Here is a 27,390-nt window from a genome sequence, read left to right as displayed (position 1 = left end):
GGCGGAGGGAAGGAGCTGCCTCTCTGTGTCTCTTTCTCGGGAAGGCAGGCGAGGCAGAGGAGGAGGGCAGCCGTCTTTTCCCGCCTTCTCCTCGAATCCCTTCCTTCCCTGCCCGTCGAGGTGTGCTTTCCCGCCTCACCCGCGGCCATGGGCGCCGCCGACTGCACGAGTTACGTGACGGCGGAGAAGGTGCTGGTGGGCGCCTTCAGCTGCCCGCGGGAGGGCGGCGAGGCCAGCGCCATCTACTGCTGCGGCTTCCAGGACGTCAAGTACTGCTGCGACGACCCCCACAGCTTCTTCCCTTACGAGCACAACTACATGTGGTGGCTCAGGTGAGCGGGGCGGGCGGAAAGGATGTATGAAATGGATGCATGCATGGGAGGGACTGCCTCAAAGTCCTTGCCGAAGCAGGAGTTATTACTCAACACACCTGGAAAGCGGAGGGAGAACATGGGAGGCTAGGACTGGGAGACATGGGTTCAAATGACAGACAGGAAAAGACATCCTGTCATTTGAACTCATTGTTCAGCTGTGGAACTCTCTGCCCCGGGACTTGGTGGAAGCTCCTTTTAAACCAGGCATGGGCAAACTTGGGCCTTCCAGGTGTTTGGGACGTATTTATTTATTTATTTCCATCATTTATATTCTCACCCGGAGGGACTCAGGGCGGCTTACACAATTGGCAACAATTCGATGCCGACAACATAGTTAAAATCATAACTATATAAATCCATTAAGAACAATTAAATACAATATAAAATATAAGACATATGGTTCAATCAGTTCATCCAAGACTTCAACTCCCACCATTCCTAACAGCCTCAGGCCCCTTCCTTTTCCCTTATGAGCACAATTACATGTGGTGGCTCAGGTGAGCAGGTTGGGCAGAAAGGACTGGGAGCCATGGATTCAAATGACAGGAAAGGAGATCCCACTAAACATTAGGAAGAACTTTCCTGACTGTGAGAATTGTTCAGCAGTGGAACTCTTTACCTCAGGGTCTGGTGGAAGCTCCACACCCTGGGCTTTAGCAAGCTGGTAAATCACCAGCAGTAATAAGATCTACCAACCAAAAGATGACCAGTTCTAAGCCCCGTTGGGGTGAGCCACCTGACTGTCAAGCCCAGCTTACTGTTTACCTAAGCAGTTCAAAAACAGCTTAGAGCTGTAAGTAGAGAAATTAGGTACCGCTAATCCGGGGGGGGGGGGGGGGAGGTATTTTATGACACCATAAAAGGAATGAAAATGCTGGTGACCAAAAGGAAGGAGGAAGTCCTGATGGCCCCATGACTGAATCCGAGCACAACCTCCAAGGCACAGAAGCTCCACAACACTCAAAATACTTTGGCTCTCCAGGTGTTTGGGACTTCAACTCCCACCATTCCTAACAGCCTCAGGCCCCTTCCTTTTCCCCCTCAGCCGCTTGAGCAGCCTGAGGTTGTTAGGAATGGTGGGACTTGAAGTCCTAAACACTTGGAGAGCCAAAGTGTGCCCATGCCTGGTCTAAACAGAGGTAGGATGGCCATCTGTTTGGGGTGCTTTGATGGTGCTTTTCATGTGTGGCAGGGGGTTGAACTGCATGGCCTTTGTTGTCTCTTCCAACTCTATGAGTCTAAGAATCAGTGAAACATCAGGAGAGAATGCTTCTGGAACATGGTCATACAGCCTGGAAAACTCACAGCAACCCAGTGATTCTGGCCATGAAAGCCTTTGATAACACATTTAAGAGCACCAGCCGCTATGTAAAATCATTATAGTTGGTGCTCTGTATTCACTGATTCTTAGATTCATAGAGTTGGAAGAGACCACACTCTCCTGATTCTCTCCTGATGTTTTGCCCACATCCTCAGAGATTGCGAGGTCTGTTGGAAACTAGGCAAGTGAGGTTTGTATTGTTTCCAGGCATGATCAGGGCCAACAAAGGATTCCCCCAGGCAGGAAGAAATGTGAATGTGACAATTAATCACCTTATTAGCACTAAATAGTTTTGCAGCTTTGAAGCTGCAAAACTATTTAGTTCTAATCAAGGTGATCAATTGCCACATTCACATTTGTGTCAAGCAGACAAGAGTTTTTTCCCCCACCCAGGGCATCCCAGAGATATATAAACCCCACTTGCCTAGTTTCCAACAGACCTCACAACCTCTGAGGATGTCTGCTATAGATGTGGGCAAAATGTCAGGAGAGAATGCTTCTAGATCATGGCCATACAGCCCGAAAAACTCACAGAAACCTGGTGCTCTTTAGTTTTTACCCAATTTGGGCCCCCAGATGTTATTGCATGACAACTCCAAATCACTTAATTATTCACCATAGTTTTGATGTTGGAGATTTCATAGTCAGGCGTCATATCCACAAGCCTTGTTTCTTCATCCAAATCCCACTATCCTGACTACATAGAACAAACTGCACCCTTCCAAATGTTCATGTATCACAGCTCCCATCAGCTCTAATCATGAGGAGTGCAGGAGTTGTAGTCCAGCATCTGGAGGGCCACATAAGGCAAGATTTGGCCTCCAGCCCTTGAGTTTGACACATGCTCTATGTGTTTTCCAAACATTTTATGTTGGTGGCATATTTTTTAGATGTACATCTACGTAACTTTTATAAAAAAAACAGGTAAGATTACTTAAGCATGAGTTGGTTTTGAGAAACTCTTGCTGACTTTTAGTGATCATGGCATTCCCTTCTAAGTGCTTACAGATTGTTTCATGATTTGCTCTAAAATCTTTCCTAGTATTATAGAACAGGGCATTAAATAGACAGAGAAAATGCTGTGATTACTAAAAGTCAAAATGTGTTTCTCAAAAAAAGGTCATTCCAGGCTAATCTTATCTCTTTTTTGATGGAGTTCTACTAGTGATTAAATGAATGCAATAGGACTAGTCTTGCTACACAACATTAAGGCTAGGTTGCTGTCAGTTTTCCGGGCTGTATGGCCATGTTCTAGAAGCATTCTCTCCTGACGTTTCACCCACAACTATGGCAGGAATCCTCAGAAGTTGTGAGGTCTGTTGGAAACCAGGAAAATGGGGTTTGTATATCTGTGGAATGTCCAGGGCAGGGGAAAGAACTCCAGATAAGAAACAATTAGGGCCAGCTAACACCTCCCAACAAAGGCAGGCAGGAAGCAGCCAGGCTTTAAAGCTGCAAGGCTTTTAATGCTAATCAAGGTGGTCAATTGCAACATTCACACTTGTCTCAAACAGGCAAGATTTCTCTCTCTCACCCTGGACCTTCCACAAATATATAAACTCCACTTGCCTAGTTTCCAGAACATGGACAATAAATGTTGGAAATGCAAGGCAAATGAAGGTACATTCTTCCATTTATGGTGGACATGTAAAAAAACATCGGATTTTTGGAAAAACATCCATGCCAAATGTCAAAAAATTCTTTAAAAATCTTTTCCAATGAAGCCAGAATACTACCTTCTGGGTATGTTCGATTTAGGACTATTTGCAAATCAAAATTTGGACAAAATGTTTACTTTTTTAACAGCAGCGGCAAGAATAGTTTTCTCCAGAAGTTAGAAGCTGGATACTATTCCTGAACAGAATGATTGGATTATTAAAATAATTGAAATGAAAGATATGGATAAATTAACATTTTTATTAAAAGAGAATAATGGTCGTGGATTGAAGAAGACAGACTGGTCACCTTTAGAATATTATCTTAAGAAACACAAACGACATGTTTGAAGTGTACAGATAGTCTAACAAATTGCTACTGTTTACTGTTAACTCTGTTTTTACTGTCAGAGAAAACAGAGAAGCGTTGAGGGATTTTCAGCCTCAGATGTCATCAAAGGTGCCAAGCAATCTCTCTGGAAGGGAGTCATTTTGAGAACAAATAATGTACGAAGCCTCTCTAACTTTATATTTTCACTGCTGTCCATTTTAAAAACCTCGTGGTGTTAGAGATGCATATCTATTGCTTGCAGACCAGTGCCCAGAATCATACAGATTATGTCCATGTAGGTTTGTACATGAGAGATAGATAAATCACAGAGTGCAGGGATTTGGAATTTAAAACTGGTGGCAGAAAAGGCATCCTTCCATCATGGTTTCTCCATGATTTCTCCAAGAAGGTGGTGGAAGCTCCTAACCATAGCCTCTCACTGTGTGTGCCAGGCAGGAGAGTATGTGTGTGGCAGAATGCATGGGGCCTTGTGTGTGCCAATGTATAATTATAGGGTTTTTATTTGCAAAAAAAATCCTCTTTACAATTGTGGCCTATTTTAAGTAAAGCAATTGAAATCTCTGCATGGGAGATAATTCAAATACGCACACTTTGCTGGGGTGGGTAGTAGTCAAAGTTTTGTCACTCCTTTTTATATCTTTATCAAATCACTAGCTGTGCCCGGCCAGCGTTGCTGTGGCGTTGTCTGGTGGTGCTGGTGAGAAATTGTTGAGGTAGTGGTGGTACTGAATGTCTGTTGTATGGTTGTCTGTATGTTTAGTATGCATTTGGTTGTTTGTATACTGTGAAAGTGGTGAGGATCCTGTGTAGTATTGTATAGTATTTATATGTTGTCCATGTGTTGTGAATGCTTGGATTGTGTCCTGCTGCATAGTAGAAAGGGTTGGGCTGGATGGCCCTTAGGGATCTCTCCAAACTCTTGGATTCTATGCTTCTATTATTACCATCATCTCATCATCATCATCATCATCATTATTATGTAGAGGCTGGATGGCCATCTGTCATTATGTTGTCGACCGCGTTTTAGGGGATCGGGCCCTTAAGGAGAGACCCGATCCGGTCCTGAGAGAACGGACCTTGGCGGAGCCAATAGGAAAATATGAGCCGCAATACAACCTGAAGCCGAAATGAAGAAGGTCCGCCAAAGTTGAAGGAAAATCCGCCAAGGAGTCTTTATTGAGCAATTCAGCTGAAGAGGACTCTAGTAGCGATCATTCAGTCTACTAGGGTACCACATAATCAAAATAAAGCCATATTTATACAAAATTTCAGTCTGACAGCCCTTTGAATTTCCCGCCCCGCTCCCCCGCCCATCTGATCATTGATAGGCTAGAAGGTTGAACGAGGCGGGCTTTCGTTTCCCGCCTTGCTCCGTTGGCCCAATAGGAAGCTACCTTTTGTCTCTACTCGGGCCAATCAGGAAAGAGAAGGCGGGAGTTATTGAAACTATGGGGTGACAGGGCAGGAACTGTCAGATTAAGACCTGCTAGACCGATTTCTAAAGGGATTAATGGCAGCAATCAAGGGTGTCCGGGTTTCTGTCACGTATACAGATTTCAGATATGCCTTGGGGTGTCAGAGATGGAAGCAAAGATGGGTGGTGATGAGCCATATTGACAGGCTCTGCAGGGCGCCTTCCTGAGGTGTCCTGGTTTTTCCTTTGGGTGAGATATGACAATGTTTGCCTTGGGGCGAATCACCTTTAGGTCAACACTCCGAATTCGGCGACTCAAGCCCTATATTGTCCATGCAATCTGAATTTGATTGGGTTTAGCGGTGGCAGATTATCCTTTTGTTTTTGGGAAGGGAAGCCTGGGTCATAGAAAATGGGATAGGTTCTGGGGTTCAGGTTGAGTTCAAAATATTTCCTATTTGATTTCATGACTTGGCAATTATATGAAATAAAATGAAAAATAAAATAAAGTTGGAATATAAACCCTGCTGGGAAAAATACATATTTTTTGGGGATCCCAAAGAGTACAAATACATATAGGCAGACAGATAGATTTCATGGAAATAAGGGAGAATCCATAAAAGTGAGTTACATTGCCTAAAGGGGAATCATGAATGATATAAACAATTGAAAATATTTGATAAGAACGAAGTTCATAACATCTGGAGAACCCAGCATGGAAATTCATAAAAGTGGAGTTTTAGCAGCATGATTTTACAATTCATGAAGTTGTTATCTCTTGCCTCAGAGTGCAGGGATAATCCACAGTAAACTCCAGTAAAAAGTCTCAATCACCTTCTACTATAAATATATGGAATATAGAACATAAAGTCTTGATTTTTGAACTATCTTTTACAAAGTCCTGGGGGGGAGGGTGTTCACCTCGATCACAAGGAGTGATTGGATTGTGTCCTCCTGCATGGTAGAAGGAAGTTGATGTGGATGATCCTTAGAGGTCACTCCAAATCTTAGGATTGTATGATGTTGTTGTTGTTATTATTATTAGTATTATTAGTATTGAGAGGCTGGGTGGCCATCTGTTGGGAGTGCTTGGATTGTGTCCTGCATGGCAGAATTGGGTTGGACTGGATAGCCTTTAGGGGTGTCTCCTAACTGTCTGATGGTATGATTCAATGTGTATTATTATTGTGCAGATATTGGATGGCCATCTGTCAGGAGTGGTTGGATTGTGTCCTTCTGCATGATATAAGGAAATTGAACTGGATGATCCTTAGTGGTATGTGCTAACCTTAGGATTGTATGATCTTCTTCTTCTTATTATTATTATTATTATTATTGAGCGGCTGGCAGGCCATGTGAAAGGAGGTGGAAAGAGGAGTTTTTGGAGGAGCCTTTTTTTCCCTTTAAGGCTTGAGTTGGCTGTTTGCTGGGTTTCCTCCATGAGGAAATGTGCCTGGGGGAAGAGGGCAGCGGTGGTCAGAGAAGGGCGATCTGGCTGGCTGAGCCCTTCCCTCCTTTCCCTCCCAGATCGTCTTTCCCTGGGTCCCCCATACCTTGTTGTGTTCTGAAGAGATTTTATTTTCCTTTGAGGTTCGGGGGGGGGGGGGAGGTGGAAAGAGGAGTTTCTGGAGGAGCCTTTTTTTTTTCTTTGAGGCTTGAGTTGGCTGGGTTTCCTCCATGAGGAAATGTGCCTGGGGGGAGAGAGCAGCGGTGGTCAGAGAAGGGCGATCTGGCTGGCTGAGCCCTTCCCTCCCTGATCCTCTTTCCCTGGGAGTCCATACCTGTTCTGAAGAGAATTTTTTTTTCCTTTGAGGTTTGGGGGGGGGGGGGAGGGGAGAGAGAGAAAGGAGGTGGAAAGAGGAGTTTCTGGAGGAGCCTTTTTTTTTTTTTTTTTGAGGCTTGAGTCGGCTGGCTTTCCTCCGTGAGGAAATGTGCCTGTGGGGAGAGGGCAGCGGTGGTCAGAGATGTCAGTGTTCGTAGTCAAAGGGGTTTGGGTGAGTGAATTGGGCGGACTGGCGGGAAGCAGGAATTGGCCGTTTTTGCACATGCGCAGATGGCGCAGCGTCCGTAGTCAAAGGGAAGCGCAAGGAGGGCTTCTTTGAGCAAGCGGAGATGGTGGGTTGTGGGTTGTGTGATTTTCTGTCCCTGTGAAGGTGCATGATGTGATTTGTCATTGTTTCAACCTTAAGGCATGGATGTTGCATTGTGTGGTTAAATTTCTATGTTGGGGGGTGTTTAATTTTGTTGTTTTGCTCGGCGCTCGAATTCCATTACTCTTTTATATATATAGATTATGCTACTCTAGTGCCTTATTTTTTTTCTCATGTTTAGGAATCCACTAGGCAAACGGCTTTGTTTCCTGACTTCCTCCATTAATTATTTTTTACATCTGTTTTGTGCATTTGTTTTTTTTTTTTTTTTGCCTGTATCCACACTTTTTGGTCTGTCCCTGAGAGTCCCAGTAGTCTGCAGTATATGATATGAAAATAATTTTGGTTTGTTACAAATGTAGCATATTAATTTTGTCAAGAGGCCTCTCTTTCCAATGTCGTTTTCTTTCCCAGTTCCCAGATGGCTTGCTGCTAAATGGCTGAAATATTTCTTTTAACAGGATTATTCTAAATTTAGCCTTTTTCATGCTCTCAGATCTCATAGCAGAGCACATGCATTGATACAATTGGGAGATATCTCAGATTTCTGGGTTGGAATGGCTGACTGAAGTCAACAACTGTGAGCAATTTGCTACAGGATGGGATTCTTTCCACAGATAATGCCAGTCCTGAACATTAGGAAAAATTTCGTGACTGTAAGCACTGTTCAGCAGTGGAACTCTCTGCCTCAGAGTGTGGTGGAGTCTCCTTCTTTGAAGGCTTTTAAACAGAAGCTGGATGGCCATCTGTTGGTGGTTCTTTGATTATGATTTTCCTCCACCCCAGGGGGTTGACCCAAGGTCTGGATGGCCTTTCTGGTCCCTTCTGATTCTGTGATTCAATGAATAAGTTTGGGCCAGCAAAAATCTTTCCCTGGATCAAAGGGAGCCTGGGAGATAATCCTCAAAGATGTGCAAGCCTCATTCCCGATTATTAAATTGCTACCTTGGTGGTGAGCGAGACCAGGTGGAATAGTGGAGACAGACTGTGAGTTTACCCAGTCATATTAAAAGCCTACCAGGTGATGGACACAAGGTCCACAAAACTAGCTTTGTTAGTTAAATGAAACAAAGCATTGGCCCATGTTTAAGAGAGGCTTTCCAAACCCGATAGTGAGAGCAGTATTTGTGATGAACCTCTTTGGGCAATCAAGAGATTATGAGCAAATTGACTTTAAGTTTTTAAAAGAGTTTTTGGTAAAGAGTAAGAACTGAGGGGGAAGTATTTTACTGAGAGAATTAAAGACCAAAGAGACATATATCTTTAACAAAACATAAGAATAATAAATTTAAGAAGGTTGGAAACCTGATTTCATAGAATCATAGAATCATAGAGTTGGAAGAGACCTCAGGGGCCATCCAGTCCAACCCTCTGCCAAGAAGCAGGAAATCACATTTAAAGCACCCCTGACAGATGACCATCCAGCCTCTGCTTAAAATCCTCCAAAGAAGGAGTCTCCACCACAGTCTGGGGCAGAGAGTTCCACTGTTGAACAGCTGTCACAGTGAGGAAGTTCTTCCTGATGTGGAATCTCCTTTCCTGTAGTTTAAAGCCATTGTTCCGTATCCTAGTCTCCAGGGCAGCAGAAAACAAGCTTTCTCCCTCCTCCCTATGATTTCCCCTCACATATTTATACATGGCTATCATGTCTCCTCTCAGCCTTCACTTCTGCTGGCTAAACATGCCCAGCCCTTTCAACCGCTCCTCATAGGGCTTGTTCTCCAGACCCTTGATCATTTTAGTCTTCCTCCTCTGGACACTTTCCAGCTTGTCAACATCTTCCTTCAATTACAGTGCCCAGAATTGGACACAGTATTCCAGGTGTGGTCTGACCAAGGCAGAATAGAGGGGAAGCATGACTTCCCTGGATCTAGATGCTATACTCCTATTGATGCAGGCCAAAATCCCATTGGCTTTTTTAGCTGCCGCATCACATTATAACTCATGTTTAACTTGTTGTCCACAAGGACTCCAAGATCTTTTTCACACATACTGCTGTCTAGCCAGGCATCCCCCATTTGGTAACTTTGCATTTCATTTTTTCTACCTAAGTGGAGTATCTTGCATTTCTTTACTTTTGAAGCTGTGAATAGAAACTGAGAGTTAAAATGTGTGAGTTCTCATCAGAAGGGACATTGTGTTGATGATATGACCCACTGTAGTCACTAATACGAAAAAAAACAAAACAAAAAACAGCAGATAAGTTGGCAGCTTATTGACCCAAATATAACCAAATATAACTTCTGGATTATAAATGCATGCTTACTGGATGGCAAAGATGACAATGTTTAAAGAAAATGAGAGTGTTTGGAATTATTATTATTATTATTATTATTAACTTTATTTATACCCCACCTTTCTTCCTGAAGGATCTCAAGGCGGCTAACAGTCCACACTAGACAAGTTTAAAAAGTGCAATGCAAAGGTTAAACAGTGTGGTAAAAACAGCATTAAAATACAAGAAATACAGTAAAATGGCCTTTAAAACTTATATCCCCCACAATCCCACCCAACCTCCCCAAGAAGATTTAGAAAGCCAAGAGGACTAAGCAATCTGGAAAAAAATTATAAAGAGCCTAAGTTGTCAAGAAAGCAGTTTGAACCAGATGATGGTAGTCAGTAGCTGGAGGAGAATTTTGGGAGAAATGGAGGTCTCATCCTCACTGACTATATAATCCAGTTTAAAGTAGATAATCTGCATTCAGAAACTGGATTATATGGCAGTGTAGATGTGGCCTGAGATGTATATGGTTGAACAGCTCATTCAGGGCATGTAAATGTGAAAGCTCAGGTTGGAATAAAAGATATGGAGAAGGGTAGGGATGGTTTTGACAAAGAATTGTGTTATCTGAAGAATTTATGATCAAGAAATTTAGTTTCAGTTCAAATCCATCTGTCAGCAAAAGGAGTCTCTCCTCCATCAAATGCTACCTGGTGGCAATTTCCTGGCACCACAGAAAAACTGGGAAAACTTCCTGTTTCCAGGACCCTCTTATTTAGCTCTTCCTCAAGGGGCTCCACCAGTTATATTCCCGTCCCCCCATGTGGAACCTGAAACTGGTTCTATCCTAGTTCTCCAAACCACCATTCGAACCCTTGGCTTCTGTAGATCCAGCTTTCTCTTGTGGAAGACAGTGTTTCCTGTCACAGTCACCCCAGCTGGACATGCTAGCGAACAGTGTGCACTGCGAGCAGACTCGCTATAACTTCATTTCCACAAAGATAAGGTGGTTCTTCGCACTGATGTTGCCTTCCTACAAAAAGTAGTCTCCTGCTTCCACATTTGCCAAGACATCACCTTGCCTTTTGTCAAAATCCCTCTTCTGCTCTAGAAGTGGTTCTTCATTCCTTGGATGTGCAAAGGACGTCCACAGGACATCAGCGCATAGAAATCACCTAAACCAGTGTTCTCAACCAGTGAGTCCCCAGGTGTTTTTGCCTACAACTCCCAGAAATCCTAGCCAGTTTACCAGCTATTAGGATTTCTGGGAGTTGAGGACCAAAACATCTGGGGTCCCACAGTTTGAAAACCACTTACCTAAACCATTCTTCAAATATCACATAGATGTTCTGGGTCAACCAGTCACCTCACAACATCTTTCCTCTTGGATCACAACAACTATTCGCCTGGCCTACTAACTTGCAGGCTGTCAACCACCACAACAAGTTAAGGCTCACTCAGTCAGTGCAATGGCCACACCACAAACTTTTTTTGCACGGAGTCCCTCTAGATGACATCTGTTGGGCAGCAACGTGGTCCACTCCTCTCATGTTCACCAGCCATTACACACTGGATGCCTTGTCCAGGAAGGAACCTGCCTTTGGCAGAGCCATGCTTTTCTCTTTACTGGCATGATCCTGCCTTTTAAGGTGGGTAGCTTGCTAGTCACCCATATGTGCGATTTCACAGACAAAACAAAGAAGGATTGCTTGCTTACCTATAACCATGTTTCTTCGAGTGGAGATCTGTGAAATTCGTACATCCCTGCCCATCCTCCCCGCTGTTATCATGCCTCTTCTCCTTAGCTGCTGGCCATAGTGGCTGGGAAACTGAGGTTCAGTCCCACGCATGGCTACTACTACTATATGAGGAGAGTGGGTGGGACTATTGCCAAAATGTTTTATTCTAGAAATCTAGAAGATTCCAAACTGCACCATGCATATGAGGCCAAATCCATTTGTGGAATTTCACAGATCACCACTCAAAGAAACATAACCATTACTGGCAAATAACTAATTCTCCCTTACCCTAGAGCTGTGGTTCTCAACCTGTGGGTCCCCAGATGTTTTGGCCTTCAACTCCCAGAAATCCTAACAGCTGGTAAACTGGCTGGGATTTCTGGGAGTTGTAGGCCAAAACACCTGGGGACCAACAGGTTGTGAACCACTGCCTTGGAGTAAGATGTGCTTTGGGACTTGCCATTTATTTGACCAGTGTCCTTCTCCTTGCTAGTTGAGCAGACATCACAGATGCAGCAGGTGATGGCCATGTGCTTTCACAGAGCTCCATTGCTGTCAGGGAATGGTAGTGGCAACATGGAGGATGGGCTGATATGGTCTGCAACTGTCTCTGTACCAATGCAGTCTTGCAGTGGATTCTGCCTGTCTGGAGTATAATGCTCTGGATGTGTCCCATCTTAAGCAGCCAGCAGAGGCGGTCCAACCATAAGGCAAACTAGGCATTCGCCTGTGGCGCCATTGTCCTGGGGGCGCCATCATCCTGGGAGGAGGGCGCCAATCTCTGCCTCCTTCTCCTTCGGGCCTCCCAGTGCCCGCGCTGGGCCTTCCAGCCAGCGCAGGCCCGCCTTCGCACCATGCGAGCCCACCTTTGGGGCCTTCAGAGATTGTGAGGTTTGTGGGAACTTGGAAGCTAGGTATTGGGGTTTATATATCTGTAGAAGATAAGAGAAAGAACTCTTCTTTGAAGCAGGTGTGAATGTTGTAATTCATCACCTTGATTAGCATCTAATGGCCCTGTGGCTTCAAGGCCTGACTTCTTCTTGCCTGGGAGAATCTTTCTTTGGGAGGTGTTAGCTGTCCCTGATTGTTTACTGTCTGGATTTCTTCTGTTTTCAGAGTGTTGTTCTTTATTTATTGTCCTGATTTTAGAGGGGTATTTTTAATACTGAGTGTTATCTGGGTTATCTAAGTCCACACTGCCCTATATCCCTGTTCAATGTTTAGTGCTAAATTCGCAAATATAGTCATTCCTACATAACATTACCATGTATTGAACTGCTTTTTCTATTGATTTGTTGTAAAACATGATGTTTTGGTGCTTAATTTGTAAAATCATAATGTAATTTGATGTTTAATAGGCTTTTCCTTAATCCTTCCTTATTATCCAACATTTTCACTTATCCAACGCTTTTATTTTTCGGTGATTGGTTTGGGGGGGGGCGCCAAAATTCTGTTCGCCTACACTTGAAAAATACCTGGGGCCGGCTCTGGCAGCCAGTATAGACTTTCCTTAATTCTTTAGTCAGCTATTATTTAAAAATTGTAAATAGTGTTCTTACAAACCTTTCTTGTTTTTGCACAGGATTTTTTGGTCTGTTTGGTGCCTGAGAGTGTGCAGACATTCCCTTTTCTTTATCCAATTATATATTTGTTTGTAGCCAGTCAAGAAGGAGAAAAGGGTTTACTCAGATCAAGTCTATGTGCATTAAATTCCTCTGATTTCCATTTGATTCCTCTGATCTCTGTTTTGTGTGATTTTAGCCAACAACACTGGTTCCATTCTATAACGCTAGTTAATACAATCATGTGATTTGGTCTACTGATCTAAATATTGTCAGGATGGGTCAGTAATGAATTGCTGTGAAATGATTTGGCTCCCACAAGAACATTAAAGACAAATCCGTTTTCCCTATGGTGTCAAAACATCTGTCTTCCTCCATTAAATACATGTACGATCAATGTTTTCCCAGGTTTGATGGTGCCCTTAGTGAAATTACATTGCTTTTTCTTTCCTCAGTGTTGGAGCACTTGTTGGCTTGTCAGTCGCAGCAGTTGTCCTGCTGGCTTTTATGATCACTGTATGTGTTCTCTGTTACTTGTTTATCAGCACAAAGCCACGCAGAAAATTGGATACAGGCTTAAGCTTAAGCTTACAGGCAACAGGTAAGACTCCCTTATTCAACAGAAAATATGCAGACATATTCAGTAGAGCTGAGCCATCTTTCTATTTGGATTTTAATGTGTTCTGATATTATAACTCTGAAAACCTTCCTTAATTGAGAGTAATTATTTTGAGCCTATGAAGTCAATGGGTTCGCCATAAGTTGACAGGTGACTTGAAGGCACATATATATATTCAATAACAGAAGATTGATGTAACATTTACCCCTGCTGCAAGTCTAAAGAAAATTTGGTAAAAAGAAAAAGAAAGGTTCAGAAGATGCATAGTAAAAGAAGAACTCCTAGCCCAGATTTTCAGCTCAACTAAAAAAAAGTGGTTTATCAAAGAAAATGTGGTTTCAAAGTACCTAGAGCAACCTTCTTTTTATTTCAGATAGTATGAATTTCATGATGCTATGCCCAAAGACCAGATTATTACATCCTCAGCAATTTGTCTTGGGAAGCCTAAAAATATGTTGAAAGAGAAATAATGTATATTACATATCACTTTCAGAGTTTCTTCTTCTGCCTTTTGAGACAGAAGGAGCAAAAATATTGAGATCTTAAATATTCTTTGAACAGATGAAGATTGACACTTGCCTTATCAAGAGAGATAGATGAGATGTCACTTATGTGGACTAAAACACTGGAAAAAAACAGACTTCAATTTTCCACTTAGCCATGGAAACCCACTGGGAGCCCTTATGCAAGTCACATTTTCAGTCCCAGAGGAAAGCGAGGGCAAGTCCCCTCAGAACAAATTCTGCAAAGAAAAACTCTTCAATAATTTGCCTTGAAGGCCTATAACAACAAAATGTCTTCACTCTTCTGCTTATTATTCATATTATTTTAAAGCTTGGTTGCTTTCTGAACTTTCATCTTTTGGAAATTTATGACTGACCTAGTATTTTAGGCTGATCCAGATTTATGAAATCATCTACATGTTCATTTAGAAGGAAAACCCATGGAATTAAATGGAAAATACTCTTATGCAATGAATATACGATTGTAGTATTCTTTTTCAGCACTTGAAAGGTATATTTTACCTGTGTTCATATGCTTCATACCATTAGGAAATGGGAACCAGTGTTTGACACTAGGTGAAAAAACTGAACTACTTTTAATTATGTCCCCAGCAACAACAGATTTCATACTCCATCTTGGAAATTACAACAATATGGATAAGAGTGAGCAGATCCCTTAGGCCTAAATCCAGTTCCTGGTTCCAATAGAGTAAATTCACTAAATACATTCTGAATGGTACATGAACATTTTCTAATCTGCCATTTGATTCAATTACTCTACTTTAGTTGGGGTTAGTGATCGGATTTATGCCTAACTCTAGCCACAATCTACAAATTGATAAAATATCAACGTAGTGACTGGTGAGTCCAAAAAGGTGTGTTGCACACTCTCCAGTGTTTCACACTTGGGATATGTGTAGCTAAGGAATATCAAAGTATGGCAAAAATTAGTGAGGAACACACAAGCTAAAAGAGGCTGCAGTGTATATCTTTTGCAGTGTTCTGGAAAAGACAAGATTCTCCATCCTCTCTTCTCCCCTTTGCTAAGTTAATGAGAAACTGCTTTTGCACTTTGGATTTAGTTTACAGAGCTGAAGTGAGCAAAGGACAAAGGGGAAAACTGGGAGGAGGAAAGAGAAACTTGAACATTTTAAAAGCAGTTGAAAAAGTAGGATGACAGAGGATTGATTGGGACAATTCCTGTCAAATCTAGACAGTTGAAGGGTGTAATATTGGATCCAAGAAGAGTACAATTACATCAGGAATCTGATCAATCAAAAACAAGAAAACTGCCCTAATACCAGGTTCCTCTGTCTGAAGCATGCATATTCATGTTATCAATCAGTTTTGTTTGTTGTGGCTTCAGTTGTAAACTAACGACTATCATTGACTTTCAGCAATGTTCTGGATTGAGTTAGCCCTGCTTTTGTGCAACATATACACCTTTCATGATTGTTCAGTTACAGAAGATTCAAAAAAGTTTCCTCAGATAGTTCTGCATCCTAACAAAATGTTAATAAATAAAATTGCATTTTATTATGGAAGCCAAAAGCAAGTCCCATTTACCCTCCTTGATATGTACCCTGAATCAAGTTGCAGAAGCGTGAAATTATTACCTTTTATGCAAGGATATGAGATACGAATTTCCAATGCATTTTCTAACCTACATATCTGTATCCTTTCTTGTTTAAACCACATTCTGAAATCCTTTTTTTTTTCTTCCCACGTTGAATTTTGAGCATATTTTCCATATACATATTCCAAAATGTATGGCTTTACCTACACATACTTTCTAAAGCATACATTTGTACATATTTTATCTTATTTTCTAAAACCTGTTGGGGAGAATCTTTGGCTAGCCTCCTGTTGAACCTTTATGTTGGAGCATGAAAGAAAAGTGTTGCAAACAAGAAATAGGCTTGGTTGGAGTCGGCAGTTTCCTCCTCCCACTGACAACAACAGCAGTTTTTTTTGATACTACTCTGTAATCTGAGGGGGCTGCAGTGGCGTAGCAAGTTAAGCTGCTAAGCTGCAGAACTTGCTGACCAGAAAGTTGACAGTTCAAATCTGTGGTACAGCGTGAGCTCTCGTTGTTAGCCCCAGCTTCTCCCAACTTAGCAGTTCAAAAACATGCAAATGTGAGTAGATTAATAGGTACCACTTTGGCGGGAAGGTAACAGTGCTCCATGCAATCATGCTGTCCACATGACCTAGGAGGCATCTTCGGCTTAGAAATGGAGATGAGCACTACCCACCAGTCAGACTCAACTAGACTCAATGTCGCGAGGAAACCGTTATCTTTACCTTACTCCGTATTCCTGGAAAATGTGCAATGAAAAGCAATAACATACCTCCATATTCATTTTAACCTAGATATTTTTGACATGTATGCATGATTTTTGCATATAAATATTCCACAGGTCTCATAAATATAGACATATCTAAGAGCCATTTTCTCTCACTCAACAAATCTCAGGAGGATGTGAATTGGGTAATTTTAGTGAGAATCTTGCATTTTTTGCATCCCTACTTATAATTCTTATGCAAAGAAAAGACATTATTCCTAAAGTGAAAAAGGCCTGATCCAAATAAAGAGGTGCAAAAAGGTTTTTAGATGCAGTTTGCAAACAGACATCAAAAGAAGAGCTTGTACTTGATTTTAATTAGAAAGAAGCTATCATTCTAGTTTCCCCCTAAAGGAGAAGCTCTTTCTGACAAAAACAAAAAACACCCTTTAATTAATAACCCCTAATGCGACATTGACCAGTGATGCCAGGAAATGAAGTCTACTGATTGAAAAATTCTCAATCCTAGTGTCTTTTATCACACTTACTTTGTTTGATTTTGTACCATGTCAAAGTATCCATTCTATGAATTTATGTAGCTTGACTACATTTCCTCCAAAATAAGAAAAGCTACACCTATCATTAGCAATTTCTGAATAATTATTTTGATATTTTTCAAATGGGTAGAAGCAAAAATATTAGTTGCTGAGTGTTAACAGCACAACTATTATTAGAAAAAGTGGAAAACATGCAACTTATTGAGCACACGTGATATCTGGGGAACATTTGAACCACAGGTGGGAGAGCTTTGGGCCGCCACGTATTCTGGGATTCAGTTCCCCCAAAAAAAGAACTAGCACAGCCAATCGTAGGCGACTTTAGAGGCTGCATGGTACAAGTAGGCTTATTAATGTTTTAAATGCACAGTTTTATTTGCACAGGGAACTAGTAATTTCAAAGTTGTTTTCCTATTTTTATGGCTTTGTTTAGCCTGTGCTGTTTGAGATCTTCTGCCCTTAAGTAACAAAAATGGTAAACTATTAATTATTGGTTGTTTTTGCTTTTTTCCATGCTAAGGGCTTGTGCAATTGTTTTGCCTCTGAATTTATTGGTTTCTAATATCCTTGCATTTTGACATCACTTAAGGTTGCAGTCTTGTAATGCTTATTTGGAAAAACAAAGCATTTAATTCAATGCAACTTACATTCTCCAACTTCAAATGGATGCACGGAACTGCAGATAATTACAAACTATTGAAATGAAGGACTTCTTATCCAAGAATACTATAAAATTGTGCTGGAGGACTTAGAAAATGCATATAGAAGATGTATTGTGTCAGACTTGGATAAATGAAACCATGGATAATGGTCCTACTGTTATGGGGGTTGGACTGTATAGGCGTTTCAGGCTGTTGCCTCATATATTTCCTGGATCCATAATCAGTAAATATGATTTTTGGATGTTACTATATTTGTTATTTTTTCAAAATCACTACTTTTATAATCTACTTTACATTATTAGACTATAAAGTTAGAGATGGCCATAAAAATAGGCAACTTTCTTTGATGCCTTCAAGTCATATCCCATCTATGGCAACTCTATGGTGAACCTATCACAATACTTTTGGCACGATTTGTTGAGAAGGTGTTGGTTTGAACACTGAACTTCAGAGTGTGATTTGCCCAAGTGGGATTACAGGGCCAAATAGGAATTTGAACTTTGGTTTTCCAGAATTGTAATTCAGCATTCAAAACACTATATCACACTAGCTCAGCAACCTTTCTCGGAGATCTGCTTTCCTAATTTGGGGTGGGGAAAGAAGGAGGACAAGTTTTTTTCTCCTCCATTTATCTATCTCAACTGGATAGAATCCCAACTGAAAAGAACCTTTCTGTTAATCCTGTCCTGGCTCGTCCCAGTTACTTGTCGATTTATGGTACCCCTCAATTTCATTGAGTTTTGTTATGCAAAGAATACTCAAAAGATGGTTTTGCCAGTTCCTTCTGAATTTTATCGCTTTTTATTTTTATATATGTATGCATGTTTATTTTAAAGTGTAATAGCATAGGAGCCATGTTAGGAAGAGAAAATAGTGGAGGGGAATCTAGCCACATTTAATTTTTAGACCTTTGCTAATTTAATTTACAAGTTCCAGTTATTTCCATATGGAAATCCTCTTCAACTTTACTGTCTATTAAGCAAAGGAGCCTTGCAAACATTGCTGACCATGAATATAAAGGCAGTCACTAGTAGACAGGAAGGAAATAAAGGTACCGATTTTTGTTGGGGTGGAGAGGAGCAAAGGTTGTTAATTACAGATATAATTATAAGAATTTTCAAGCACAGCAAATGTGCCAGTTGAATGAGCTGCATTCCAAGTCATATAAAATAATTAGCAGTTTCAATGCTAAAAGTGATCACTCAGCTTCATATTTAGTGACTATAGCAACCTGGTTTGAAACATACTGTATATCAATAAGGATTTATCTTAATCCTTATCTTCATAGAAAATCTTTTACACTAATACTATATATATCTCTGCTGACATCTCATTTATTGACTTGATCTTACTGCAGTGAAAGCGTACCTTTACACTCCTATATTTCAATGTACCGATACAACCATTGCAGCTAAACTGACATTTTGAATTCCTCTTAGTTATTAATTCAAGATTTATTTATGAGGTTGCTTTGTCATAATTATGTAGCTGTTAATTTAATCTGGGAGTAGATACCAGTGCTTTGAATAAATATTCTCTGCTTTAGTATAAATAGCAAAGCATCTTAAATAGTTTGCTTGGTACAAATAATAAATAAAACCTTGTATGTCATGAAAGTGAAGGTGAGAACTGGAAAAAGTAAGGTTCATTCAGCCCTTCCAAACTAACTTGGTGAGGGTAAATCCAAACACTTCCAGATGTTGCTAAGTTACAACTCCCATCATCACTGACAACCAGCCATATTAGCTGGGACCGATGGGAGTTGGAGTTCAGCAACATCTTAAACATTACTGGTTCTCCATCCCTTCCCAAACTATTGGAATACTTTTCCTCAGATCTGATAGCATATATTTTAGGGTGTTGGGCATTACAGCTGTCCCTCTACAATTGCTGGTTAAGCATTCACATATTTGATTATTTATGAATTGCTGTATTTGTCATTGCTGCCTTAAATATTACCACTAAGCATTTGCAGGTCCTCCAGCATAATTCTGTAGTCAGTTTCTGCTTGACTTATTTCCGGAGGACCCAAAAATGCATTTAGAAATGTTCTCTCAAGTTTAAAAATTAGCATTTGTGATTTTTATTTATATTTGTGCTTTTCCCACTTTGCAGGTTTCCTTAGCCCTGCAAATGTGAAGAGACTACTGTATATAGATCTTTGAGTGTGGGTTATTTATATTATGCAAACATGTTTACAACAATCTGCCAGCGGAGGCAATTGTCTATGCATCTCTTAAAACGTGTTGCAGTTGCAGTTCATGAAAGTTTATGTTAAAGGGGGAAAAATGGTTGTCTCTTGGTCACTTTTGCTGCAATGAAGTAATATTCACACACACACACACACACCCCACATACACACACTTTGTAATTGGAAATGCCTGTTTTTTCAGTTTGATTTTTTAAAATATTTTTTGTTTTGTTTTATGTTTCAGATGTAGAAACTAGGAGGAATTCTTTATGTTAAAGAAAGATATGTACAGGCCGGTTCCTCAAACAAATAGGTACAGTACTTTTCCTATATGTTCCCTATTTTCCACTTTGCAGCCAAGACTCCATTTCCATTTGAGATCAGGAGCTATGGGATCAGGAATGAGATTCTATGAGATTTCATCTGCTGCAAAAGAAAGATTACAAACCATTCTACACTGCTGACTGTAAAATAATTAATACATTCCACTTCTATTAATGGTTGTAATACTTAAGTGGTACTTTGGTGTGGTTGTAATATTACATGTATGCCTAATCAGCACAGTCCTTTTAACAACCCTGTAAGCTGGGTCAGTATTTATTAGCACTGTATTGTAATGTGAAACTGGGTGCTGTGATAATTAATTTATTTTATTATGTTATGTATTCATTTAGCTTATAACTTGCCTTTCTCATTGCACAGGACCCAAGGTGGCTTGACTTATCTAAGAACATTCTGTTTTGTGCAGATTGAGTTCTAGGATCACTGATTTTTCAGGGTTTTTGAGGGGGAAAAGTGGGAGTTGTGATTTTTTCAATTACAAAAAAAATCTTATCTCATTCTCAGGGCAAGACCATGCTATATACACCTAGGCTATATACACCTAGGCAAATGATTGTGATTAATATTAAACTAGAGAGGTCTTTGCTCTCATCCAGCATGCTCTTCTCATCTTCTTAATTTGGCCTTTAATAGGTAACTCCTTTGTACCAGGGTTGGATATCTTTGTAATGAGTATCTCAAGCAATGCTCATTAGAATGCAATTTCTGTGACCAGAAAGATTGCTGCTACCACTGTTCCCTTTCAGATAAGAAGAAAAAGAAGAAATTGGATCTTTTTGCAGCAGTGCTAATTTTCAGTGGTGTGCATTGTTGCAGCAGCAGGAGCTGCTGAGAAATGGAAAATAGACAGGGAAGCAACATGTGGCTGTGAGCAATGTGTTGTCCACACCTGCTTTATATCAAATTAGAGAGTTTCCAGTTGGCACTAGAAGTATCAAGCTTTATTATGGAGGACACAATTGGAACCTTTTCATGAAAGTAACTCTCAAAACAAACCTGCAGCCCCTTCAGTTAGGAAGATAGGGTTCCCTTAGAAAGAAGCTTATGTTAAGAGGTTTAGCATTGTTCTGCTCCCTAAATCCTGTTTATGTGCCATAATAATGACAGACCTAGTGTTGGAGGAAAGGGAAGATAAGAAGTCATATTGAAAAGATCAACAATTTGAGTGTCTGCATCCGGGCAGGGGTAAATCAGCAGAAGCATTCAGTCTTTAAAGGGAATCTATGTGATAAATACTGATTTATCTGAATAGAGGGAATTACATTTATTGTGGTGAAAGCTCTGGTCTTCTCGCTTGGCAAGAGATATTTCATGAAAAGAATCACAGATCAATGAGGATTTAGAGTAAAAGAAAAATAACAAACCAAACCTCAGGGGAATTTTTTTAAAAAAAATCTGTATTTCATGCTTTAGACAATAAATGGAATATACTATTTTGAGTCTCATTATTTTGGATGACAGAAAATAGAATACATGGGGTTTTTCATTTATTTTCAGAGTCCGGAATCCATAACAGAACATAGGGGTCAGAAATAATTTATTTTCAGAATTGTGAACTACACGCTGGGTATACTATCTGGAGGGATTCAAGAAGCTATCATTCTAAAAAAAAAAAAAATTCCCTCAACTTTGCCTTGTTTAATGACATCACAGTATTGTATCAGAACTTCAGCTCATAACAGGAGACACTTACCATGGTGCTGTCCAGTGCTGATACATTCTGGCACTGCAATCTATCTGCCTCATTTAGGATGCCGCGTGTTATTCCTGCCATAATAAGGCATATTCCCTTGAAAGCAAGGGCTAATTATAGCAAACAAGTGAAGTAGAGTGTAGAGTAACAGACTAGGACTTGGAAGACCCAAGTTCTAGTTCTCATTGGGTCACCTTGAGCCAGTCATTTGATCTCAGCCTGGCCTACATTATAACAATACAGTGAAGAGAAGATGGCCACGTATGCCACTTTGAACTCATTGGATTATTTATTGTATCAGAAGTGAACAGAGGGTACAGTTGTAATGTATTTAAAATACAAACAAAGTTTTAAAAACTTTGCATTATACTAAATGTCCTTTGACCAGTAGCTGGCCATTTGGAGTGCCTCTGGTGTTGCTATAAGAAGGTCCTCCATTGTGCATATGGCAGGGCTCAGACTGCATTGTAATAGATGGTTTGTGGTTTGCTCTTCTTCACACTTGCATCTCGTGGACTCCACTTTGTAGTCCCATTTCTTAAGGTTGGCTCTGCATCTCGTGGTTCAGCACCTTCCAAGTTGCCCAGTTTTCTGTGTACCCACTGGAGAAAAGACAGGATATAGAATAAATGACTACATAAGTACTTTAAAGCAGGGACAGTGGAGTGATGACTCCTAGTTATCATCACAAGATTGTTAATTTTTATCTGTTAAAATATGAGCCAGACTGCAATTCTATCCCAGGACATTATTGATCCATCCTGCTAGGTAGAAAGCCAGGGGCATACTCCTGTTAGTACATACAACAGAGAAGAGTTGATTTAAACAAAGAACAGAGAAATAGCCCCATCATATGTAGGTCTCAGGGTTGATGAAAGGCCTTCCCTCCATCCTGCCACTGGTGAGCAAAAAGAATTAAGAGCAGCCTGCATTTACTGGATTTAATCCCTTCCAGAGCAGCTGAGTGGAATTGATAGGAGTTGAAAGCCTAAACATCTAGAGACATTTTGGGAAATTGATGGAAGTCAAATGTGATAAAAATAAATCTATTGGAAAATGTATTATAACAGTACTCTCTGTTTGTTTTTGTAGATGAAAATTGCATCCTTGAGAAGGCACCAGCAATTCAGCCTCCAAAGAGCTAGAGAAAAAAATGAATTCAGAACTGTAACCTGGAGAGCAAAAATCCAGTGCAAGAACCTAAGAGTTCCTTGAAATGTGTTTTTAAGCCACTGTGATCCCTGTTAAATGCTAAGGAGCCAGGCAGAACATATATCCATGGATATAAAATCATCATTGTAACCATTCATGCAGCATTGTAGGCCATGATCCAGGGACCCTTTAGCCTTTTTGGAGACAAACATTGTCTTATACAGTTGGCCCTCCGTATCCATGGATTCCACGTCCATGGCTTCAACCATCCACAACTTGAAATTACCCCCTCCCCCAAAGAGACAACCCAAAAAGCTTTTAAACTGATGTTAATGTTATTTTAATTCATTATGTATTTCAATTGTTGTTCATGTCCTTAACTGCATAATGTGTCTGGTTGTTGCTGTGTTTTAATCTGTTTTCCACTGCCTCAACCCATTGTAAGAGGTTGGTGAGAAATTATTGTTGTTGCTGATGATAATAATGTTGCAGTGGCCATGTTTACAAGAGTTACAAAGTGGCACTTGTGTCTTTCAAGGTTTGCACTGTTTCTGTTTCTCACATATATGTATATATGAGGACAGGAGTCCATTTCCATAAATCTATATTCATTACAGGAAAGGCATTTTGTATTGAGCAGAGATGTGCAACTCAAATCAGTCTGAGGGGCCACTTTTCTATTTTTCCAAAGTCAGTGCAAGTGAAATACATCATCACATTATCAACAGATAGTTTTTTTCTCCTACAGTACCAATACATTCTTTACAACTTTTCTCCTGTTGGTGTTTTATTATTTTTCACCAATGAAGACTTCTCTGAACTCTTTGTGTTCATTGTCTCCCCCTCCCTATTTTGGCTTATAGCATATAACATATGTATTCAAATCTAATGTGCCATCAAATGTAGTGTGCACTTCAATTTTCAAAACCCTGAAACAAAGATAAAAATTGCTGGTGAATGTAATGTGCAACAGCAAAAAGTGCATTCTTTGTAATTTGGCCAAAAAAGGTGTGCATTACAGTCACTGCGTGCTTAGAATTCCTTTTTTAAAACCAAAGTGTTAGCATACCAAATCTTCCAGGAATTGAAAGGAAAACCAGAGAAATAGGTAACCGTTCCCTCAAGGAGTTTCTCCTGTTTATCTTGCCTCAGCTTCCTTGAGTGAATCGATGCTACAGAATGAATGCAGCTTGACATCACTTTAATTGCCCTGGCTCAGTGCTATGGAATCCTGGAAGTTGTAGTTCTATCCGCTCTTTAGCCTTTCTGTCGAATAGGGTTGGTGCCTCCCCAAACTACAAATCTCAGGATTCCATAAATCAAATCATGGTATTCTAAGTGTTATTTAACAGCATACATTTTGTTGTTGAAGGCTTTCATGGCTTTGACAACAAAATGTATGTTGTTTGATAACACTTAGAACACGAATCAAGGAACATAAAGGCACTGCAGACTGATTCAACTGGAGAAGTCAGCCATAGCAGAACACTTGATGAACCAACCTGGACACAGCGTATTATTTGAGAACACAGAAATGCTGGACCACTCTCACAACCACCATGTCAGACTACACAGAGAAGCCATTGAAGTCCACAAGCATGTGGACAATTTCAACAGAAAGGAGGAAACCATGAAAATGAACAAAATCTGGCTACCAGTATTTAAAAATACTCTAAAATCAGAACAGTAAATAAGGAGCAACACTCAGAGAAATTCCAGACATGAATCTATCAGGGGTAGCTAACACCTTTGAACAAAAGATTCCCCCAGGCAGGAAGAAGCCAGGACATGAATCTGGCAAGGCTATTCATGCTAATCAAGGTGATTAATTACAACATTCACACTGGCCTCCAACAGACAAGAGTTCCTACTCACACCCTGGACCTTCCACAGATATATAAACCTTCCTTGCTTAGTTTTTTCCAATATACAGTAGAGCCTCACTTATCCAAGCAAAACGGGCCGGCAGAAGCTTGGATAAGCGAATATCTTGGATAATAAGGAGGGATTAAGGAAAAGCCTATTAAACATCAAATTAGGTTATGATTTTACAAATTAAATATCAAAACTTCATGTTATACAACAAATTTGACAGAAAAAGTAGTTCAATATGCAGTAATGTTATGTTGTAATTACTGTATTTACGAATTTAGCACCAAAATATCATGATATATTGAAAACATTGACTACAAAAATGGCTTGGATTATCCAGAGGCTTGGATAAGCGAGGCTTGGATTAGTGAGACTCTACTGTACCTCACATCTAAGACATCTGCGATAGATGTGGGCAAAATGTCAGGAGAGAATGCTTCTAGAACATGGCCCTACAGCCCAGAAAACACACAACAACCCAGCATAAATTTTTATAGTATAGGTGCATCCTAGGTGATGCCAAAGTCCTTGGATGAAAATACACTGGAAGTAATGCAGTGTGACACTACTTTCACTGATATGACTCAATGCTGTGGATTCATGGGCGGCAGTAGTTTACAAGGTCTTCGGCCTTCTCTGCTAAAGAATGCTGGTCCCTCACCAAACTACAACTCCCATCCCTTGCCATTGGCTGACATCTGACTACATGTAGAGGAGCACATATATGTTGGGTTGTTGTATGTCTTTCGGGCTGTGTGGCCATGTTCCAGAAGTATTCTCTATGGCCACACAGTATGGCCACACAGCCCGAAAGACATACAACAACCCTGTGATCCTGGCCATGAAAGCCTTCGACAACACACATATATGTTTTTAAAAAGGAAATTGCTAATCGTTATTTAAAATACGTCTCCATATTATATTGTCCACCTATACTTAACTAAATCTTATGAAACTGAGTTCATGCAAGTGACTGAAAACGGTAATGATAAATGAAAATGTGAACATTTATGGTTGTTTATTAGCTTTTTGTGATGGTATCTTTTGTCCTCAATGTTAGAAATGTCTCTCATCTAAACAAAAGCATGACAGCCTGATGATTTAAGGAAAAACTGAAACAATGTGCATTCTGGTGCAAATCTTAAAATCTGTATTATCTTTGTAATGTTGGAATTGCTGTGTCTGCTCCTGATGGTGCAAAACATGCAAACAACTGCCTGTCATTCTAAATAGACAAAGTGTATTATTCACACCTTCACAATCAATGACTTGGACCCTGTAATGTTATTCTAGTGCCCTGATTTTTCCAGCCTAATTTGTATTGGCAGCCAGTTCAAGAGTGGCCTTTGTGTGACAGCTTTTCTATACTATCATTGTAATATACAACATCCAGTTCTTTCTTGTAATTACATGATGGGGTCAGTTCAGAAAACATTAAAGACATTATTTCTGAGGTTTCAGAAATGGTTATTGTCTTTTTCAAATGAAAGAAACCTGGCATTTCTCAAGGGTGACAAGTGGGTCTAAAAATGGAAAATATTCCTTTTCAAGCAATAGCTTCTAGTTAGCTTGACATGTGGATTCAATTTGATTCAACAAATATGACTAAGGCAACACATTTGGTTAGCACTCAGGAGTTCAATGCTGAAGGATGCATACAGCTATCCATGGATTTAGTGGTGACTTTGGGTGCATCCTCACTGTAGAATTAATGTAGTTTGACATCACTTTAACTACCATGGCCCAATACTGTGGAATCAAGGGAACTGTAGTTTTATAAGGACAAAAAATCTTGGCCAAAGAATGCTGATGCCTCAGTAAACTGAAACTCCCATAATTCCATGGCAATTAAAGTGGTGTTGAATTGTCTTCACTCTTCAGTGTAGATCAGTGGTTCTCAACCTGGGGTTTTGGCTTACAACTCCTAGAAATCCCAGCCAGTTTACCAGCTGTTAGGATTTCTGGGAGTTGAAGTCCAAAAATATCTGGGGGGCCCAGGTTGAGAACCACTGTTTTTGTTGTTTATTCCTTCAGTCGCTTCTGACACTTCATGACCTCATGGACCAGCCCACACCAGAGCTTCCTATCGGCCCCAGTTCCTTCAAGGTCAAGCCAGTCACTTCAAGGATACCATCCATCCATCTTTCCCTTAAGAGAGAACCACTGAGAACCACTGGTGTAGATGAAACCCTAGTTGGGGAAGCCCATATATGTCATTCGTGGAGTATGTATGGTTTTCTCTCAGATGAAATTAAAGGAGAAACTTGCCATATCCTGGTTTTGGCCATCTGCTTCTTGCACAGAGAAAGGCAACTGAATTGTTCTTAGGCTAGAACTTAGCTATTTACATAAACTTAGCTATTTACATAATGTGCCTTCAGCTATGAAGTCCCTAGAAATTATAGCTGTATTAAAGATGTATCCATTAGACTAGAGCATACAAAGGACCATTTTGGATCAGACCAAAGGCCTATCTAGTCCAGCATTTTCTTCCACAGAGCCAACAAGATACCTGTGAGAAGTCCATAATCAGGACTTGAGTTCAGTAGTATAAATCTTCCCCAGCAAATGTTATTTAAGGCTCTGATATTGTAGATAACACACAGGCATACTTTAGTTGATTCTGGCTTATCCTCCATAACTATGTGCTTATCTATAACAAACAAGATAAACCACAGATTTCATTACAAAGCATGTGTGAACAGATAAACACAGAAAAGAGGTAA

At 40.3% G+C, this 27,390-nt stretch overlaps 1 protein-coding gene across 1 annotated transcript; it reads left to right on the top strand.

Annotated features, from left to right (window-relative positions):
* Positions 1–26,117, top strand: shisal2a (shisa like 2A). The gene is made up of 4 exons (XM_003220288.3): positions 1–332; positions 13,244–13,389; positions 19,850–19,918; positions 22,733–26,117. The coding sequence occupies exons 1-3, from the start codon at positions 148–150 to the stop codon at positions 19,879–19,881; spliced, it is 363 nt and encodes a 120-aa protein (XP_003220336.2). The 5' UTR covers positions 1–147; the 3' UTR covers positions 19,882–19,918; positions 22,733–26,117.
* The last annotated feature ends 1,273 nt before the right edge of the window (positions 26,118–27,390 follow it).

The sequence above is a fragment of the Anolis carolinensis genome, chromosome 4, assembly GCF_035594765.1.
Source record: "Anolis carolinensis isolate JA03-04 chromosome 4, rAnoCar3.1.pri, whole genome shotgun sequence".
NCBI lineage: Eukaryota > Metazoa > Chordata > Lepidosauria > Squamata > Dactyloidae > Anolis > Anolis carolinensis.
The sequence above is the reverse complement of the archived record's forward strand: the minus strand, read 5'-3'. Positions and strand labels throughout refer to the sequence as shown.

Excerpts from the sequence above, each read along its gene's own strand:
- shisal2a (XM_003220288.3), top strand. The coding sequence starts at position 148 with ATGGGCGCCGCCGACTGCACGAGTTACGTGACGGCGGAGAAGGTGCTG. Across the intron at positions 333-13,243 it reads AACTACATGTGGTGGCTCAG|TGTTGGAGCACTTGTTGGCT; the intron begins GTGAGCGGGGCG and ends TTCTTTCCTCAG. Across the intron at positions 13,390-19,849 it reads CTTAAGCTTACAGGCAACAG|ATGTAGAAACTAGGAGGAAT; the intron begins GTAAGACTCCCT and ends TTTATGTTTCAG.